Consider the following 22,847-nt stretch of genomic DNA (forward strand, 5'->3'; position numbering starts at 1 on the left):
CATTTGTCCAGCATAATAAGACTCTCATATGACGTTACTTGTGGTGTTACTTTTTCCCCTGTGTAATTCCAGTGTGTGTGTGTGTACGTGTATGTTTAAATCAAATATTCCTTTCTGTATTTGTTGTTGGTACACTGAATTCTTGTTGAGTTCTTTCTCTATTTGTTGAAGCTTTGTAGCACTTGGATGTGTTGCGCCTGTGACATTTGATTTGATTATGTGTAAAAATGCTCTACTTTGGAATTTTCTGTATACTGCAATATTAATATTGTTTGAAATAAGTAAGTTTCTTTTATTTTATTTAGGTGAGAGAAGATGATGAACTGTCGAAGGTAATATGCTGCTGTTGTCTTGCAAAGTTGTAGAGTTTCCATGAGTTTGAGGACATATGCAGTCCATCAGAAACGATTATTAGAGAGTATATTCCACATGCAGAAGAAGTCAAGGTGAGGTTGATTCCACTTGTTGATTTCTTTACCTATGTCACAGCACTGACATTTCTTCGTATTATGCACACTAGCATCAGAATGTTTAGACTCACCTCTAAATTTCACAGTACATGACAATGAAGGCTATTATTTTAAACCTCCCATCAAAATACGAATGTCATTCAGAAAGATAGGAACATTTTAGTGTAAAACACAAACGACAAATTATGTGTGCAAAAAGTGATTGGTACCATAAACTACATACTTTACTCTACTTTTCCACATATTTGCCATACACATTCAAGCACTTACAGCATTTGTTGATACTATCATTGTACTCAGTTGCTGCCAATTCATTCAACCATGTAGTGACAGTGTCTTTGAGTTCATCAGCCATCCATCTGGCAGATTTTCTTGTACTAAAAGTGTAATTATTTCATGAAGAAAATATCATGAAATTGCAGGAAAAGATTCATACAAAATGACTAATGTGAAACGTTGGTCAGCCTGAATTGCTTCATCAATTTTTGTCTTTAAGGTCTTTGTCAAAAGTGTGGGTTGACCTGAACATTCGCTGTCGTGCACACTTCTTCCTGCATTAAACTTGGCATACCACTTTCTCACAGATAATGTATTCATCACATCATTATCGTACACTTCCATTATTTGCTTATGAATTTCACTGGCATGAACTTTTCTTGCATTCAGAAACGTTATCACACTCCACACCTACCACTTGGCAGAATTATCAGTTTTGTCCCAACCTTGAACAACCCAACATGTTCAGAGCTCACAGCTCAATACCTTACAAGTGCCTGTTTACAATGTCTCATTGCTTGGGTCAAACTGAGGGAGTGTAGGTGAAATATGCTGTGTACTATAGGTGAACGCTCCTTCTTTCTGGAAAACACTCTGCCACGGCTGATGAACTCAAAAGACAATGACACTACATGGTTGAATACATTGGCGGCAACCAAGTTCAATGATGGTATTAACAAACTGGTATAGAGTAGTCTGTGTAGTTTCTCTACAATATTTTTTTTTTTTGCACAATTTTATTTATTAAACATACATGCAGCCATTCCCACCATATTGGTCCTAACTACTCCTGTTTTAACCAACATCTGCATTGTTACCTCCCAAGATCTTCAATAGGCACTGCCACACTTCATCCACACACAGAGTTGGGAGTCCTTGCTTGTGCCTTCCTGTCAGTTTTTTTTGACAAGAGCTCAATGGGAGGCAAAATAGGAGATTGCAATCTCCTACATCTTCTTTTCACATATTGATTACTCATTGGAGAAGTATGTTTGGGTTCAACAACCCATCATTAACCTTGTTGTAGATTATAAATCATTACATGAAAGGATACAATCATACTTTTCTTCTCCAGCATTCACTCCACTCACACTAAACCTAATTGTTACCAAAACATCCCCACACCATTACACTTCCGCCTCGTTTCACTGATGAAATAACACAAGCTACCATAACTCTTTCTGCACGGCATTGGCTAAAGTATAGGCGGTAGTTGGAACCAGATTTTTAATATTTTGATTCATCTGTCCAAAGTACCTATTTTCATTGTTCATTGGTTCAGTTGGCTTCATTTTTGGCTCACTTTAATATTTTAACAATGTCTTCAATACTGCTTTGTGACCAATAATTCCAGCCTCAGACAAAGGTTGCTCTTGTTTTATTTATTTCTGCACACGTGTTCACTGCCGAATGACTTCTGCCACTTTTACTGACGATGATAATATGGCTGTTCTCGATGTTTGTCTTCATTGTACACTTCGCAACATCTTATTTGACCGCCCTGAAAAATTTTAAAGTCCGGAATTCGTAAATTTGGCAGCATAGCGCTTCAGAGCCAACTAAGAGTAGCCAACTTTGCAACATTTCTTCTTCCTGAATGAAAACGCTCGTGATTTTTTATTTCATTCTTTCACATTCCATAAAGTAAAGATACCGTAAAGCAGTAATAAAATATATGAGTAGACAAAAAAATGTTAAGTAGAAATACGAATGTTGAAAATATTTCAAGATTCTTCGTTCTGGATTTGAAAATAGGAAAATGTATGTGCATTGTGAAACACTGAACAGGTTCTCAACCACCTGAAAAGAATTGCGGTCACATTTGAATGCAAGAAAGCAAATTTATGATGATTTTATGCGAAATGTTTAGTAAAGATACCTTGCATGACACCAAACGATTCTGCAAAGTGTGACTTTTCTTTGGTTCTTGGCGAAAAATGGTTCGAAACTCCGGCACAATGTTGCTTCAACTGAGATTAACGTATTTTACTGAGCTTTCTGTTAGCAATCTCCTGGAGTAGTTGGTTAGATGACTGCACTTTCGTTTTTTTACTGTTTTCGTCAAGATCGAAACATCGTAGGTTCTAATCCCACCCTTTCCTTACTATTTTTCCTTTTTATTTACCGAGTACGAAGTGTTCTAATAATATTATATGATATTACTTTAAATATTTATGCGATGCATGCTCAGTGGCGGCGGTTGGGTATCAAAACTGATGGGGTAAGGTGGGGGAGGGGGAGGGCAAGGACAGTTTCTTTCCCTTGGTAGATAATGTTTAGCATAATGCTGGGTCATCTGAGCCTCCACACTCCATAATCGTCGCCACTGTGCATGCCTCAAGTAATGCTTGTACTAATGTTTTTAATCTTTCCGTGATTGGGAGGATTTTAGGAAATACTTTTCCTTTCTTTCAGCTGTTATAAGTTAACACATATTAAGAACTTACATGTCAACTTTCTCCATCTGGAATTGCTGGACATAAATCGCATAAATATCAACGGAAATATCCAAGAAACGTAGATAAGCATTCTCATCCAAAGCCGTTTACTTCCCGAAAAAGATTTTGCAAAGAAGTAGGTTTGAACCCATGACCTTCCATTCCATAAGCAAACGATCCCCCTACACCACACGGTTCACGTTACTTTATGCACTCGGTTCGGATCCAACTTTAAACTGTAGGTCCAGTCCCGATTAGCCTTACTAAGCATAAAGTTGACTTAAAACACCAAATCAACCAATTCATCTCCTTCTATGATACTGTAGTAGGCCAGCATCCGAAAATACAGTTCTGCTTCGCGTATACCAGAGTGTAATTGCATTTAATATTGTGACTAATTTTACTTTAAAACTACAGATTAAAGCGATAATAGTGTCCAGAAAAGAACGTCAAAGTAGATCTCCACACAAAGTATTTTAATCCATTGCCAAACATTTCAGTTAAGAATAATATTTTGCTTTTCCATTGACCGTATTTTCGATTCATGGTGATTTTGCTAAATGGACCATGTCAAGAAATCTAAATATGTAAGTTTTACTAGTAAATGCATTTAAAATGCACGAAACAACAGGGGAAGAGAAAAATAAACCTCAAAAAATAAGTAAAAATGCAACAAAAATTGTTTAAAATACTGACAAATAAACTAAAAGCCAAAAAAAGGCTGAAAAATGAAAAAAATGTAAAATAGAAAGTGTTTTCTGGCTCTAACTGAAGGAAAACGGACATGATATCAGGTTTAGCATTGTTTTTAAGGGTCAGAAAAAAAGTTGATTTTTCATCAACTTCCGGAGCCTAATTAGTAATTATGACCATTGAAAATGTTGGAGGTAGCTTACTTAAAATTTACTTGCTGAGGGATCGTATCGTCCCATATCTCCACTTCATAATATAGAAAAACATCAAGTTCATATTTCGAAAATGACTTGGAGTTTTTCACCATGAAAATGTTTTTCAAAGTTCGTTAGTATTATCTTTCAAGGTTTCCGTTGTTTTAATTTCATACATATTTTATATTTCATACGTTCCTCCCTCTTTTCATACAGTCTTTGGAAAAAAACTGAAGTTTCTTGTCAAACGGGGTCTGGTTCAAATGACTCCTTTTCGCTCTCCTGTTCCTACTTTAAACAAACAACAAAATACTTCTCAAAACACGGAATTTTTACACAATTTACAAAATTTGACAAAACAACAATAGATATGTTCATCATTTTTCCCTTTCAGCGTTTCTCGATTTTATCTGATTTCGTTTCCTCATGAAAATTGCCATGAGGAAATTCTAGATATGACATTATGTGTGAATTGGTTTCTTCAAACTGGTAGCAAATTTTAACATGAGCTGCCTGGAGAAGAGGTAACGTGCTTGATTGTTACGAGGGAGGTCGTAGGTTCGATTCTCCTCCTAGGCAGGATTTTTTTCAGGAGTATATCGTTGGGTGTAAAGTTTATCCACCGTGCTAAGAAGTTAACATTGGTCTCTGTATTTCACGAGGTGAAAGGAAATAGTAAGAGAAAATTATTTCGATGATAGGAGGAAGTCACATGCCACGTGGAATGTGCAGAATCAAGTTACATAGAGTTAAGTCTGTAATGGTGGTTTCGAATATTGCAAAGTTAGTGCGGAAAGTTTGTTATATCTGATACTCGTACTTTCTGTTCAAAGAAGACAAACATTTTAGATACAAAGCAGTGAGGAATTAACGATAATTATGAGGTTTTGAATTTTTTGTTTGTCACTCACTATATAAATACTTATTAGTAGTTTCTTATCGAATCGGCCTCCGTCGCAATAACCATTTACTTACGTATGTTAATTGGCGATTTACTATTATTTTTAGACGCATGGTAAGATGGTGGTGAGGGGATTGACAACAGTCATTAAGAAGGAACGGACATAAAATTACAAATCTTAGCAATTCGAACTCATTAAACACTCTCCTTCGTTACAGTACTGCACTACATCACTACTTAATATCGAAATCAAATAATCAATACTTTAGGTGTCGGTGAAAAACAAACAATACATAACTTAAATAACATTACATTTTGCATCCTGAATACATATATGTGATGTGTGAATTAATTAATTAATAACTAAAAAAGAAAAGTTTTAACTTTAAATCCTGGAAATCTCCAACTTCTAAGGGGAAATATGTGCAGAAGGGACGTCCCTCAAGTGTGCATCGGATTCATTTTTTAAATATTCTAATATCAACGGTATCTGTTCAGCAAACAAAAAAAGAAAAAAAGAAAGAGGAGAGGGTGGGATTTGAACCCGCTACCTTTCACGCTTGATGAAAAATAAGGATAGCAGCGCCTAACCGACTGCTCTACGTTAACTTAATGACGTTATACCCTTAAAAACATGTTGACGTTTATGAAGACTCCCACCATCCTGTGTTTCAAGCTCATTTTCTCGACAAGTCGTACAAAATATATGTTTTTGAGAACTGTTCGATATTATGCAAGGTATTGTAAATAAAATATCGCATAAACTCCTCACAAATTTGCTTCTTTCTGCACAAACGTGATGGCAATTTCCTCCAGGTGGAGAAAAACTCTATTCAGTGTTTCAAACCCCCCAAATTTCAAGTCGAGCAAGCAGAATCGTAAATATCCTTCAAGGTTCTTTTTCCAATTTATTATTTCGGTTTGATTGCGTATTATAATAGCGGTTTATAGTTTCTAAGTTCATGGAAAGCGTTAAATTGAAAACCTATCACCGCAGGGTTTTTCGTCTAGTGGAAGGACTTACTCAAAGTTGGCTACTCTCACCTGGAGCTGAAGTGCAATGTTGCTAAGTTTACGATTTTTGGGACTTAGAATTCTTTCGGGGCGGTCAAATAAGATGTTGCGAAGTGTACATCTTCTGCAAGGTTGGTCCTCAAGCCTGTTGATTTCCTGTCTCCTTGTCACTGCTCATGAATTCTGAAATTTTCAATTGTTTTGCTATTTGTTGATTTGACTATCAAATTTCTTTACGAGCACATGCCTTGGCTGTATTTTTGGCTTACATTATCATTTTTACCTATATTTGATTGGTAGATATGTATTTGTTACCATCAATATGCCTAATTATTGGACAGCAGTGCCAAAATTATATTAATTTGTTTCAAATAACGGGATGCAATTGTCATTCATTTCAGTGATTTCCATTTCTATACAACTAAGTGTAAACTTTCTCATGTTAGTGTGTGTTTATGCATATGAAAATGTGTGTGTGTGTTTTGTTTGGGGGGGGGGGGGGTACTGTTAGCAAGTTTATCTAATAGAGTTCGAGTGGTCGGTCGAGAAACAGTTTTCGTCCCTTTTTTTCCATTGGGAAAGATTTACCCTTTTCCAAATTCTGTCTGAAATCATATACATTGGTAAACATTTTTTTTTGTTGCACAGCTTTTATTTCTCCCTCTTAATTCAAAATACTTTATTAATTTTTTACAACTTGCACTGTGCAATTGAAAGCTATGCATAGAGTATGAGGACAGAAATAATAATAAGAAAAACTGCAAATATTTGTAAGGTATCAAGCAGCACAGTATCAAAGGTTATGGCACCATACAAGGGGTGCATCAAGTATCTGGGCGATGCTCGCTGAGCAAGGTTTTTGCTCATCCTTTAAACTGATCATTTACTTGATGGTGTTTGCTCCTTGCTCATTGATCAAAATATCATGATTGTTGATGTAAAGTTATATTTGTGCATATGACGAGAGTGGTTCTAAAATGGTGTAATGCAAGACTAATATTATAATTATTGCTTCTCAAAACAATAACCGGGTGCATATGAATGAGAACAAAACCAAACATTTTTCACAAAACTTTATTTGAAATTTTATTTTTCACACACACTTGTAAACTTTCCAAAACTATGGTGCATATTTTGAATAAACAATACTTTTATTTTAAAACAATCACAAGCAGTGGAAAATTGTATTACCTTCTCAGGGTGGCTACTCACTGGGAATTCCTTGAATTCTGCGTGAATTATTGGTTCCGGGAATTATGCGTGGATTCTGCTTGAATTTTTCTCCGTAGACGTGAAAAATTGCAACTTTTATTAATCCAAATCCTATTGAATTTACACATATTGATAAATAGCCTGAGGCGAGATTTTCACAGTTCAGTTTTTATTTTTATCTAGGAAGGAAAAGAAAGCTGCGTGGAAAATAAAACTGAATTCTCTCATTCTGTTTACTTTGTTACTGTCCTTTGTAGAGCAATCCGACAGATGGAAGATTATTGCAATTAACAATTTTTCGCAGGTTAGAATATATACCCTAACATTTGTGTGACTTGTGTTTGTAGATGTATTTCGAGTCTGAGTATGTGAAATGGCAAATTGAAACTAAGGACCTCAAATTATTTTTTTTAAATATACCATTTAATTAAATTAAATTAGAATTTTTGGATACATTGGAGTCATACAGACACTTCATATTGTTACTATATTTGTTTGTGCATATCAGTGGGGCAGGGGGGCATTGCCCCTCCCCCCAACCTTGAATGGAAATCAATTCTAAGGAGAGCAAGGCAGCAAACATTGATAGCCAAGGGCACCTGCAGAGGGCACAGAGGGGCAATTATCCTCCTCGATTTCAAATTTTATGCAAATAAAAATACATGTCATAAAATTTTCTTGCTCGCTTCGCTCACAATACCTGCTCTTCTTAGTCTCGTCAGGTTCAGAGCCATAGCTAGAGAGAGGCGGGAGTCGTCCCTGGCCGCTGAACAATCTAAATGATAAAAGTTGTAAATTGAAATTATTTGCACCCTATTAAATCAATATTGTTTTCAGTTTGAAAAGAATGGGTTAAAAAAAAAAAAGAATGGATTAAAAATTTCCTTGTTTGTTTCACTCACAATATGATTGTTTTCTGTAATGCATTGTAAATTGTCAGAGAGAGAAATAAGGCTTCTCTTAATGGATTTTGTCTTAAATGCATGAACAATTGTTGGCAGGAAAAGGAGTGTGCACATTTGAGAGACAATTTATATAGTTTTTGCTGTTGGTTTGTTATGAGGTGGATGAATTGATTATAAGTAATAGACCTATATGCTGTATATACAGAGTGTCCGAAAAGTCACACAACCCGGTGTTTACGACCGTATAACGGAATAGCGAAACGGAATGAGAAGAAACGCTTTCTGCCAAGAGAATGCCGTGTATATTGGGAAAATTTAGAGAGACAAACATATGTAAGAACATGCATGTTTTAATAACAAATAAGCAAAGTGTTGCCAAAGGCGGGAAAAAAATATTTGCAAATCGTGTATATTGATGCACAGAACTCACTGAGGTAAATTATTGCAACATTTCACAATACCAACGAACAATTTGGATGGCCATCTAATGAATTTGACAGAAATAAACTTTGACGAAGTTTCAAAAACATTGTAGAAGGGAATAAATGGGCTGTTCCAAAAATCGATGTTTTCACAATATTACGAGGGACACTGGCAACACTGTTGGTGTCACGTGTCACTAACAGAGGTGTTTCACCTCAGGCTATCACACTAAGGCACTTTTAACGACAAAGGAGAAAGTTGGTTATTCTCGAACATATGCAATAAATTACATTTTATTTACCATCAATGATAGCACGCTTACTTATTTTTAATTAATTATTTTGAAGAGTGCATTTTCTTTAATTCTAAATGCAATACAAAATGCTTAGTATGAAGGTTTTTATTCACAATACTAAGCACATTGTTTTGCTTTTGGTTGAGGATTGCAACATGTTGTTACATCCTACTTGATTCTGTATAGCAGGATACACATCGTATTACTTTGACATCTTACTCAGGAAGGTCATACACCTCCATAAATAAGGAAATAAGAGACAATATTTGGCAAATTGAACATTTCTTTGACCACCCTGCCATATTACAGAGGCTGTTCAGCGTATATTTGGCCAAATGCGATTCCTTCCCTCTGCACTCAGAATGAACTCACCCAACCTTGGTCAGGCATTTGTCAGTGTAGTGTGTGAGCTGTAAAAGAGTGGTTGTGTTTTCTCACTGGGCCAAAAATCCCGCCCAAACTGAGCCACTTTTGGGAGGAGTGCGTTGTATAACTTTCCAAGTGTTTGTGTTTTCTCGCTTGGCCGAAAATGCTGCCAAAACAGTCGCTTTTGGGAAGGTTATGTTGTAGCTTTTTATGATGCAAGGTTCAGTGTGTCAATGATCAGGAAGTAGTGCGGTTAACAGTTTCCAAAGACATATTTAGATTCTTTTCCATCTGTCTTTGGGTCGGTGAATTCTCTTGCATGGCCATTCTGCGAAGTTTCGCCTGCATACTGGTGGTGGCTTGTGTGCACGGCCGTGTTCTCGTCCTCTTTGTTGGAGAACCGAATGCTGGGACCATGCAATCCTTATACTTGCCAATCACATTCTTGAATAAAGTCAAACTAACGTCACAATTTTTGCTCTTACACTACACGACTGTTTTGGCAGCATTTTCGGCCAAGCGAGAAAACGCAAACACTTGGAAAGTTATACAACGCACTCCTCCCAAAAGCTGCTCAGTTTGGGCAGGATTTTTGGCACAGTGAGAAAACACAACCACTCTTTTACAGCTCACACACTACACTGACAAATGCCTGACCAAGGTTGGGTGAGTTCATTCTGAGTGCAGAGGGAAGGAATCGCATTTGGCCAAATATACGCTGAACAGCCTCTGTAATATGGCAGGGTGGTCAAAGAAATGTTCAATATGCCAAATATTGTCTCTTATTTCCTTATTTATGGAGGTGTATGACCTTCCTGAGTAAGATGGCAAAGTAATACGATGTGTATCCTGCTATACAGAATCAAGTAGGATGTAACAACATGTTGCAATCCTCAACCAAAAGCAAAACAATGTGCTTAGTATTGTGAATAAAAACCTTCATACTAAGCATTTTGTATTGCATTTAGAATTAAAGAAAATGCACTCTTCAAAATAATTAATTAAAAATAAGTAAGCGTGCTATCATTGATGGTAAATAAAATATCACAAAATCCTACTGATAACACCGCTCTGCAATTTGAAATTATTTTTTTGATGTTTTGGTTTCGAATGTCGTTTTCCCCTAATTTTGGGGCGCTCATTCCAAATATGTATGCAGTTTTCTTCTATCACGTCCAGATTGTTGAAAGAAAATGAAAACAAAATTTGCATATTGAACCATTACCAACATATATTTATACCCTTCTACAAGATCATTGCCATGCTTAAAAATGTGGTGTATATTATAATTATGTAATTGTAAACACAATGTACCTACAGTTCACAAAAACTAGCAACAAGTGATATTATTTACAGTGACCTCACTTATTTTACAGGCAGGAATTTTCGTCTTTTTGAACTTCTTCCATATGCATGAGAAGTACTTTCCCTTTTCAGGAACCAACAGTAGTCTGTCAACATGTTCACAGTCCAACCACCATGGTATCTTCTTTCCATATCTTTCAAATCCTGATGGAAAAGTTCACCCTGTTCCTCGCTGTAAAATCGAAGACAGGTATCTGGAAAATAGTCAATGTGAGCATGTAGGAAGTAACTTCAAACTCATGTTACAACCTAGTGTTCTCAAATTTTCCAACATGGTGTTCGAATGGTTTTGTAAGCTGGACTCCTTCTGTTTCCTAGGAAGTTTTGTACAACTTCTTTGTAGCTCTCCCAGACTTGCTTTTCTGTTTGGCTCATTGTATCCTCAAAATTGGGGTCACACATTAATTTCCTGATCTGAGGTCCAGTAAAAACACCTGCTTTCAGCTTATCTAGGGTCATTCTCTGATAAACACTACATATGTAGTACTTAAAACACTCACTGCCCTTATCTAGGGCACGTACAAACTGGTTCATGATACCCAATTTAATGTGTAGAGGGAGAAGAACTTTTGTGGGTTCCACAAGGGGCGGCACATGCATAACATTCTTTGTTCCGGGTATCAAGGGTCCTCTGGTTGGCCACTCCCGCCTTTTCCAGTGATTGTGTCTGTCTCGACTATTCCACTCGCACAGGAAACAGGTCATTTTTGTGTATCCCATTTGTAGTTCCAGTAAAAGGTTGATAACTTTGAAGTCACCACATACAACCCACCCATACTCGGAGTACTTCACACACTGCAATAGAAACTGCAAACTTCCATATGATTCTTTCAAAGTAATAGAATAAGCAACTGGTACAGATCCAAGAACATTGCCATTGTGGAGTAAAACACCTTTCAGGCTGGTTACAGAAGAATCTATGAAAAGCCTCCATTCAGAAGTTACATACTTTATGTCATTGCAGAAGATCATAGACCTTTCTTCTGAAAATATAGAAACTATTTCTTGTTCCCGGGATCTGTAACATGAAATTTTAGTGCCAGGTAACAATAAATGTCTGTCTTTCAGTCATGTTTGATTGGTCTCATTGCAAATCGCAAATGTGGATACACTATGTCACTTTTGTTCTTGGCACTGAAACCTTGCACTTAACTTGACAAAAATAACAGTCATCCGTATGGTTTAATTGTTCCCTCCATACCATTGGCAGAGCAAAATAGAATTTCTCTCTTTGCCCATTCATCCAGAACCTCAAACCTTCCACACAAGTCTTACATACTTTCTGGGGTGCCCATGGTTTATTTTCATCGCCAAGCACAAGTCCGAAATACGCAAGGTAGGGTTCTTTGACGAATGGCGTTATCTTTAGTCTTTGTTTACACAACATGTACTTCCCACATATGTAACAGAAAGTGTTCGGGTCGTTTTTGCAGCCACATGAAGACATTGTTGTCCGAATATACACAATTTGTCACTTCATACAACCGTTCAGCACTAGGAATACAACACACTCGACCACCTGTGAAACAAAAAACAGTTGAATTAGTGTTGCCAGACCACATACAAAGGTGTAATCACATGCCCTCCCATGGTATATAAACGGGACTTTTATGAAACACAAATTCCTGATTTTCTCAAAAACCTGACGTGATAGGGAAAAACGGATTACACCGTTGAACTCAGCATGAAAATTCCATTTAGGAACACTCATTCATTTGAAAACCTCATTTTTGCTGCAGAGCAGTGTAATAGAAACATTAACTTTGTCCTTTATTTTCAACAATGTTTGTGCAAAAATAAATGATATGTATTTTGTAAATGCCCATATTCTGTGTGACATACTTATATTCTTCCTTCAAAAACAAGATAAAAAGGTAAAGGTAAAGTGTTCCCCTGTGCTTAGCACCACGCCATGAAGGTGTATAGGGGGTGTGGGGGTAATGCCCCACACTTTCTTGATCTGGTCGTGAGTGGGGGTGATGTAATCAGCATCACGCCCCTGACCGTCTTTACCCCCCAGGGTTTCCCCCAGGTACCCATGTCATTCGACGCTGGGTGGGCGCCGGGGCCGCTTCCAACGTTAGAAAGGTTCCCGGATTTGAACCGGCTGGGGATCGAACCCGGGACCTTTAGCATGGTAGTCAGACACGTTACCGACTGAGCCACTTCAAAAACAAGAGCAATTTTTAAATGTGTTTAATATTTGTTAATATGTGCATCACATAATAATATAAATGTAACAATCATAACTGATTGAGCATTTTTCATTGTGGGGGCAGAAACTCTGCTTTTCAAAGCTGACATGTTGCAGAGCGAACATATTTATCTCCTGGTATGAACAGAAAGTGGCTTGCTCATGCAGGGTGCTAGTTGCAACTGTCTGCTTATAAGGATTTTGAATGTGTGAATGTAAGAATAGACACGTGACAACTAGATTCAAGATACACAGCTCTGAACAAGTCTTTACATAACATCATATATTTGAATATGTTCCACAACACAACACAATCTGTAATAGAATTTAGTGAAATCTACCAGTTTTAATGGGATACATGCATTCCAGTGTTTGTCTGGCATAAGGGAAAAATCGTATGTATAGTATTTGCGAAGGAAGACTAATCCTACAATTGAACACAGCACGCATCGAAACAAATAGCAATTATGAAAAAGATGTAAGCCATTAAAATTATGTGTTGTTTACACTTTACTAACTTTAACACATAAAGGATACAGTTCCGAATGCCTAATATTTTTTTTGCAATTTTTATAGGAGCATTATTAAGTGCTTTAGAATACTAGAAATGATTGTGGGAGCAAGTTCGAAGCGTGGGCAAATTAATTAGCAAAATTAAAAGCTTCGCTAAGTATTATTTGCTGGAGAAATTATGATTGAAGTGTAAGTTGTGCGAGCAGGAGTTCTTGGATTCTGGTCGATTCAGACAACTTTTTTTCATAGGAGGCTCAAGGGATTTTGTGTTCCAGATCAGATATTATATTATCAGGTGTTCAAAGCAGTAGATGCATTATTTTAATGCTAAGAGCCTTAAACCTGACCCTCCTAACCTAACAAGGAAAGCACCTCAAGCACATGAATTGAATGGCAGTAAATGAATGTTTTCTCACAATCACATGCAGAAGGAAAACGGACTGATCTCCAGAAAACACACAGTACGTTATCACCAAGACTCTGAAGTATATGGTAACATACATAATTAGAAATAAAAAAACTGTCGACCATGATAAATTCGGAATTAAACATACATAGTTACCAGCAATTATAAGCAAAAGTGAAAGATGATTTGATACCCTTGACCCTCTATATCCTATAGAGAAAGTGAAATATTTCGCATGGTATATGAAGATTTTGTTGTTTATGAACATTTTCATTTGATTTTAACTTGCGGAAATGTGTTATTGTGAAGCAAAGTGCGTCTGTTACCTTACCGTGTTACTTTACAGTGAAGTACAGCTCGAAAGTTTCGTACAAGTGAATCGAGCAACCAAAACGATATTTCACAACAGCATTTATAAATTTACTTAGTTAGCTTAGGATTGTTAAGTTTGGTGCCAATAGTTATTATAAACGTGTTCTTTTGCTATTTGAGTGTGCATACAAAGGGTTTTAATAATAAAAAGCGGTGAGAACACTAGGTTTTTGCTTACACGTCTCATACTTTGTGATCAAATATCTCCGTTATTTGTGTTTTCCGCACGCTGAAACTAATTTTATATTACATAAGAACATCAAAATCTGTTGATTAATACAAATTTCAACGTAATTCTCGAGGGGGTACAGTGGGTAAACAGCCCTGAAATTTAGTTTCTTTTTCAATGTTCACATCGTGTGTTTGCTTACAATATTGAGAAAGCAAATAATTTTACTGGAATTTTCATCCACGAGCATGAAGTATATATTTTAACGTGATTTGTTTAAGTTACCTTGTAATCTGTATTGCTGAAGAACAAATGTTTTTCTCTAAATTAACATCCGCTGTAAAAAATGTACCACCTGTGAGTGTTAAACAGTATTATTAAAATCGAATATTCCAACACACATGCACGGCATACAAAAATTTATGAACGTATGTAATTTTTTTTTTTTTTTTACTTGTTTTCAGTCTTGTCGAACAAATCAAGTTCAGCTGCACTAAAATGTAAAGACACAGATGACCAAATGTTAATAGAACAAACCTAAATTAATAAAGAAAACTTGCCTTCTTTTATTCTTCTTTTCTTGGATTTCATGTCCATTTTTAAGAAAAGGAATCCAACTGCAAAATTCGAAAAAAATCCCTCAATTTGAAGCATTTTAAAATCGTCTGGATCGCCAGAACATTCGCAGATAAAGCTGTAATGAAGCGAAATAGCATCTCAGATGTTAAAGAGCAGAATTTTGAGGACTATTACTTCCTTTCACACTGTTTCATTACCCCTTCAAGTTTTCTTCCATCCGGAAAAAAAAATCTCTCCATCAAGGGAAATTCCCTCTATCCATTGTCTGCGGACTCGGAGCTGGCCGTACTGCGGAGCAAGACACATGCCAAGCAGCATTTCCAGAGACCTCTGGATAGCAGAATATGAACTAAAAGTTACACACGGTTAACACAGGCAACTCGTTGAAAATCGATTTTCTGGGGAACATCAAATATTCATGTAAAACTTCTCCCATGGTATTATAACGTCATTTTGCAATGGTTTTTAGGCATTTTTTTTGCGATGAACTGCAGACAGTTCCCCAGAAATGATTTGGTTCCCCATGAAAAAGATGTGTAAACACATGCAGTTCCCCGTATCGACCAATCTGCAAACATACATACACACACACACACACACACGCGCGCGCGCGCACGTGCACACACACACACACACACACACACACACACACACACACACACACACACACACACACACACACACATATACATACATACATACATACATACATACATACATACATATATCTTGCCTGAATGTCTATCTCTGGCTGAGTGGCGAATGATTCGTAGGCAATGTTGCTAACTCAACACGCTGCTTCACTGGCGTGCTGCATGTCCCACCAAAAAAAAGTGATCGAAACATGCCCTCCCCCACCTTGATTTACTAAATCAGCATAATACACAACTAAATTATTTCTCAGTTGGAAGAGGGATGAGTTTATGGGTTGGTCTTTTGAATGTTCCCTAACTAGTGTGGACATTCACTACTTCTACAAGTCCATCAGATCGTGTGTAGACCTCTTCAGTGAACTCCAGTCCTCCATGTGCGAGATGGAACGTGGTCTTCCTTGATTAGAATCAGCATCCCTGGTTGAATATTGTACTTGGTTGTTGTCCAATTTGTTCTCTGCTGCATGTTGTTGAGATAGTCCCTGGACCATCACTCCCAAATGTGTTGGTTAATCTGTTTAATCTGTTTCCACAGATCCAGACGATTTTCTGCTTTATGTGGCACATAAAGCTCAGGAAAGGATTAGAGGGCTACCTACTAAGAAATGACGTGGAGTGAGATAACTAGTGTCTGTAGGGTCATTGGACATAGATCACAGAGGTTGTAGCAGATTGTTGTATTGGGTGGATGTTAAACACTGTAGTGCAACAGTCTTTTGAAACCCAGAAACTGTCAAGTTGTTTTTAGTGCAAGCAGCATCACTACAATATGCCGGTACAGCTACAGTGAATCTAATGATATTTCGTAACATTTTCATTGTGTTTTTGGTTGCTCTGTTCTATAGGGTCTACCAATTTGAACGTCAGAACTTTAAAATTAGATAGAATGAAAACCACAAGTGATAATGACATCTATATATTTTTATAACCCCGTAGAAAATAATCCAGGGAGGTTAGATCACATGATCTTGGTGGCCAGTTCACATCACCTTTTCTGGACAGAACTCGTCAGGGAACTTTTCCTGCAATAATTCCATTGTTTGGAAAGCTGTGTGGCAAGTTGCACCGTCCTGTTGAAAAAACACATTGTTGATGTCAAGATTTGCCAGTTTAGGCCACAAAAACTGCACCACCATTTTCCTGTATCGCTCTCAATTGACAGTCACATGATTTCCATGTTGGTCCTCTGAAAAATAAGGTCCGATCACTCCATTGGCCCAAAACCACACCACACAGTCACTTTCGCAGGATGAAGGGGTACGTCCAGAATCACTTGCAGATTTTCATCTGCCCAAATCCTACAGTTTTGTTTGTCAACATACCCATGAAGAAAAAAATGTGCTTCATCGGCCAAAATCCAACTGCTGTAGAGCCCAATTAAGGAACTACCGATGCAGACGATGATCATTAGGCTTAAGTTCTTGAGTCAGTTGCACTTTATAAGCTTTAGGTGAATATCGTGATGCAAAATTTGCCATGTTTTCATCTGTGAAAGGCTGAATTGTTGCGAACGCCGTGAAACAGACAGGTTTGGATCGTCCATCACGCTCTGGCTTACTGAAGCAATATTCTCAGCTGAACGACCGACTCTACAATGGACAGATGTTAGCCCGTTTGCTACTGAGCTTGTTGTTCGTTCAAATTTCTCTACGAGGCGGTAAATATGGCATTCTGTCGGTCGATTATGTTCACCATAAATTCCTCTCAATGCACGAAATGTCTGTCAAACTGAACACAAATTTTGATCATAAATTCAAATAATTTCTATGTGTTGTTGCATTGTGTATCTCTCCATGATAACTTGCCACAGACTACTGCACACAGATGTCACAGTTCAATCTCGTCATTTGAGTCAGTGTTGCCACAACACTCTTTCAAAGTTCTGACGTTCAAATTGGCAGACGCTTTACATATAACACACACAAACTTTTGTATACCATTAATTTTTATTTCTTCATTCATCTAGTGGTCGGAACCAGCTTTGGAAGTAGTACAAGGCAAGAATTCAGACATTGAGGAAGCAGGGGTCTCCTCACCAACAACATTTTCCCACCAGGATTCCGGTACATTGACTGCAGGTTCCTGCAAGAGTGCAAGTGAAGGATCTAATGCAGGTGAAATGGTAGCTTCAGAACAAAGTGTTCACAGAGCAGAAGAAGAACAAATGAAGACATTGGATACTAAAGTTGGTATAGTAGGAGAATATAAAGCCAATGCAGGTGAAATGGTAGCTTCAGAACAATGTGTTCACAGAGCAGAAGAAGAACAAATGAAGACATTGGATACTAAAGTTGGTATAGTAGGAGAATATAAAGCCAATGCAGGAGAAATGGTAGCTTCAGAACAAAGTGTTCACAGAGCAGAAGAAGAACAAATAAAGACATTGGATACTAAAGTTGGTATAGTAGGAGAATATAAAGCCGATGCTTTGTGCCTTCACAATATTAAATCAGAAGTTAGTAATGAAAAACAGAATTACATTTTAAGTTATGATGTGGTGGATACATCAGAGACTGCAAGTAGTAATGGATCAACCAATGTGAGGAAACAAAACCAAATTTTTGTGACATCACAAGGAGAAAGTAATAATGTAACACCTAAAACAGAAGTGGATCCTTTACAAGATGCAAGTAGTAATGTCACATCTAATGATGAGAATGAATACAAAGTGTTGAAACAAGAAGTTCTTCAATCAGATAACCAAATTGCCAATGCAGTGAATTGTGAACAGAATGAGAAATCTGCTGTACATCCTCCTGAAATGTAAGTACTTGCCTTTTTCATCACTTCAGAATTAACAACATTCATATAAAGATATCAGTTTGGTGGTTATGCGGAGATAGGTAATTAACTCTGATAAACTTACTATTCATTTTTCCACGTTAGTTTTTTTTTCAGCGATCGATTTCGCCACTCGTCTGGTGACTCACCTGACGAAGCCACCAGACGAGTGGCGAAATCGATCGCTGAAAAAAAACGTACGTGGAAAAATGAATAGTAAGTTTATCAGAGTTAACATTCATATAGTTTATAAATATAGTGGACTCTTTTTAATTCAAATTGCTAGGTAATTCAAACAGAAGTTTATTCTCCTTGAAATTATATTTAATGATGTCAGGTTTTTGTTAATTCGAATTTTGGATAATTATAATGTTTTTCGTGTCCCATTGGCATTCGAATTAAAAAGAATCCACTGCATTAGGAATAGTGATATCAAGAATGAGAAAGGCAAAACTTGAAACTGCCATCATCTAGCCTGGAAACAGCCCGGCATTAGGGTAATTAGGTAATGGTTTTAAAACTGTCCATTTTTCTTACCCCACGAGTTTGCAAGCAGGAATTGGAAATGAATAATTCATTTTATTTGCACACATCTTTTATCAGGTAGTTACATGCCTTCTAGATGTTTAGTTGCAGCTTTCATTTTGCCCATGCCTTTGATCTTGTCAGTCATCTGCTTCCCAGGAGGGTGGGGGTTTGTCCAGAAAACAACATGCCGAACTTCTTGTGTTGACCTTCCAATCTGTCACAGAAAAATGTGAACAAACTTTTCAAAAGAAGAAATGTTGTTGTTGGCCGCGGTTTGAGATACTCAAGGACAATGGTATCTGACGGTATTGGTGGAATATTTTGAGCCGATGCTTACCCATACCAATACCACTGATATCGGCCAATACCGATACATCAGCACTGGTATCAGCTCAGCCCTAGTATTTATGTATATTAAAAGTTTCATTTTAATCTGTTTCCAGGGCCTCGTCGATGGCGCAGTGGTAGCGTTGTAGCCTTGTAATCAAGGTGTCCCGGGTTCGATACTTGGTGGAGGCACATAGTGGTTCGGATACACTTTAAACTGTAGGTCCAGTCCTGATTAACCTTACTGTGCAGGAAGTGGACTTCAAATACCGAATCAATTAATCAATCATAATCTGTTTCTAACCATAAACAGGCATTTTTACAATGTATGATTCAACAACTTTTTGATAATAACTAGCGATGAGCATAATCAAAACTTCTGTACTGAGATTCAACATAATACCTGAACCAGACTTCATGAAATGGTTGGGAACATTTTACTTGCATTACTGAATGCAGTGAAAATTGTATGGATGTGTGTGTGTGTGTGTGTATTTATATGTATATACACACACGGTTTGGCAGGGAAATCTGATGGTTTTAGTTTGGCAACACTGCCGGTTAGGTGGAGTCACATGCAGGAGCTGGGGTTTTGCTAGACACGTGATGCCATTTCAGTTGGATGGAGCAGTGGAAAGCTGTACATCATGTGTTTGTTGTGGATACATTGTTTAAAAAATGTTGAATCTGTAGTTTGAATGCAATGAGCATTTAGGTTGCAGTTCAATGTCGGGCATCATGGAAGAGTTCCTACTGGGAACAAAATATTGTTGTGGATACATAACTTTAGGACTACCAGCTCTGCATTAAAAAGGACACCGGCTGGAATGAAAATTACAGAGAAGTTTGTCTATTCCCAGACAAATGTTTCCCAGGCTGGTCATCTCTAAATGAGGCAACATCAGGGTGGCGACAGACCTGGAAAAGATTGGAATTGGAGAGGTCAAAAAAGTCAGTAAAATGTCAGGGAATTTTGCCTTGATTGACTTTTATTTTTTTATTATTATTATTTTTTAACTATAGATGCAATGAACCTGCCAGACATTTGATTTTGAAGATGTCATAACATGCGCTGCACTTAAACGGGAAATCATCTTGCCATCCTTTGGCATAAACTTTTAGGTCTCTATTATGCATTGGACACAACCATGGTGCCAGAAACAAGTGATGGAAGGTGAGGAGGAGAAATTTCCAGTGAGGCAGACACATTTGATGAACCTCTAAATGTCACATTTAAAATGTATTGACATATTTTTTTTCTTGTCTATGGGAGCTTAAAGGGCTTGGACCTGTTGGACACAGGCACTCTTATGCATCCGATTTTTTTTGTCTGATGTACGACATTTCGTTAGACAAACTTTCAGGCTCTCAATCCTAAAAACATATCATGTTCATCAGTAATCAATGTTCCTCTGCAAGCTCTACTGAATATAACAGGCTGAAGCTTTATACGAGGACGGTCCAGAAAGTACATTCCAATTAACCATAAATTAAAACACAAACTTCGGTAATAATTTACATTTTATTGTCTTAATTACAGTGACCCATAACTTACTTTTCGACATATTCACACCATTCTTTAGGTATTTGTTGTGGTGTGGCACTATGTCTGCCTCCAAAAGGCAGAACCATCTGTACAGCAGCGTTACTGGCAAAACATATGTCCTGCCAGAAACTGCTTCAGCTAAAGGAAGAGATGAAAGTCGTAGCATGTGAGATTGGGTCTCCCACTTAAAATGATGCACAAGAGCCCAATTGTGGTCAGGTGTGTGGGGTTGTGCATGATGGATTTGAGTTCCATGAATTGTGTGCACTGTCGTCTGACCATATTGTCACTTATGGCTTCCAGTCCTTATACCTCTTACAAGTTACAGTGGATCTCTGCCGGCATCCGCTTCTGAACGTGCAAAAATTTGATTACAGCACGCAGTTGGTATATGAAAACTGCCATCTTTCTCATAGAGTTGAGCCAAGCTAACTCCTGCCGCCCCCTGTGGCAGAGTGGTGAGCACATCGTGCTACAACACCAGTGGTCCCGGGTTCGAATCCTAACCTGGGCATTATGTTTGTGAGTGTCCATTCATCAATTTCATCACTCATCCCCATCTTCGCAAATTATCCAAAACTGGCACAAAAAGCAAAGTAAAGTAAAGCAAAACAATCAATCATCCAAGCTAATTCCTGGCGCGGGGCACATAATTGTGGCAGTGACCCACTGTTGCCACTTTTCCATACGAAGAAACTTGTAGTCAACCAGCCAATTAGGCCTACCGATGCCAGGGTTTGCCCAGGTGGGCCCATCCCAGTTTTCCCGACGTTTTTTTTTTCTTCAGAAAAACCCACTCAAAATGTGTTGTTTTTTTTTCAGAAAATGTTGTAAATTATTGCTTTAAATAATTGTGAGGTTCTAGAATTGTCAACAGTTTGAGAAAACTTGTAAAATAAAAGCTTAGCCAAGCTTATAATACTCAAAGTAATTAATGTGGTACAAGTCACAGTAGGTTTTTTCAGGATATTTTTCTCAAATCATGCTAGAAATACACTTTTAACAGAAATAATGCGAACATATACCAGGTGTGCCGGTTAATAATTCTTAATTTCGTCTCTGGATGGCACTGGAAGCTAGGGTTGGTGCACAGTCTCAACTCTTACGTCAGTGTGTTGCCAGGACAGTACCTGTCAAAGTGCTGTGGATGTGCAACCGAGTGCGAGTGATCGTGATATTGGGTTTGTGTGGGAAACATGTTGACCTTCAAACCAAATAAGGAGCATGTGCGGCACGTCCTGCTTTTCTTGTTCCATCAAAAGAAAAATGCGAGTGAAAGCCATCGTATCCTTGTGAAAATGTACAGTGACAATGTCCTAACGCAAGACACGTGTGTGTGGGTGTTGGTTTCGACCATTCAAAAGTGGTGATTTCAACTTGAAAGACATAGATAGCCCGGGTCAACTGAAAAAATTCCAAGATGCCGAATTGCAAGCACTGTTGGACGAAGACGATACGCAAACGCAGCAACAACTGGCAGAGAAGTTAAATGTTGGTCGCCAAACCATTATCTGATCGTCTTCATGCCATGCGAAAGATCCAGAAGGCAGGAAAATGGGTCCCACATCATCTGAATGACAGACAAATGGAAAAGCAAAAAAAACTGTGTGTGAAGTGTTGCTTTCTCGGCATGAAAGAAAGTCTTTCTTGCATCGGATAGTGACTGGGGACGAAAGATGAATCTACTTCGAGAACCCAAAATGTAAAAAGCCATGGGTTTACCCAGGACAACCTTCAACATCGACCGCAAAACCTAATCACTTCGGAAGGAAGACAATGCTGTGCATTTGGTGGGATCAGAAGGGTGTGGTGTACCATGAGCTTCTGAAACCAGGTGAAACAGTGAATGCCGTTCGCTACCGTCAACAACTCATCAACTCATGCATTGATCGAAAAGTGCCCAGATTGGGCAATATGACACGGAAAAGTGATTTTGCAGCACGACAACACCTCATCACACACAGCGAAAGGCATCAGACACACCATTCCTACACTTGGCTGGGAATTCTTGTCCCACCCACCATACTCACCAGACTTAGCCCCTTCGGACTACCATTTGTTTTCATCGATGTCTCACTCACTTTCCCAGCAACACTTCAACAATTACGAAGATGTCGCACAATGGCTTGCTGACTGGATCACCTCAAAATGTGAACGATATTTCTGGAAGGGCATCCATAATTTGATGGACAGATGGGCACAATATATAGCTAGCGATGGCGCATAC

General features: G+C 37.9%; 1 protein-coding gene across 1 annotated transcript in view; it reads left to right on the forward strand.

Moving 5' to 3' along the window:
- Window positions 1-22,847, forward strand: part of LOC145992003 (uncharacterized) — a 60,726-nt gene that overhangs the window by 11,623 nt on the left and 26,256 nt on the right. The window contains exon 2 of the mRNA XM_083128009.1: window positions 17,405-18,201. Coding sequence (XP_082984135.1) covers window positions 17,558-18,201 — 644 coding nt within the window. The 5' untranslated portion in view covers window positions 17,405-17,557. The remainder of the gene's footprint in view (window positions 1-17,404; window positions 18,202-22,847) is intronic.

The sequence above is a fragment of the Lepisma saccharinum genome, chromosome 9 (assembly GCF_977018435.1).
Source record: "Lepisma saccharinum chromosome 9, izLepSacc3.1, whole genome shotgun sequence".
Lineage (NCBI taxonomy): Eukaryota > Metazoa > Arthropoda > Insecta > Zygentoma > Lepismatidae > Lepisma > Lepisma saccharinum.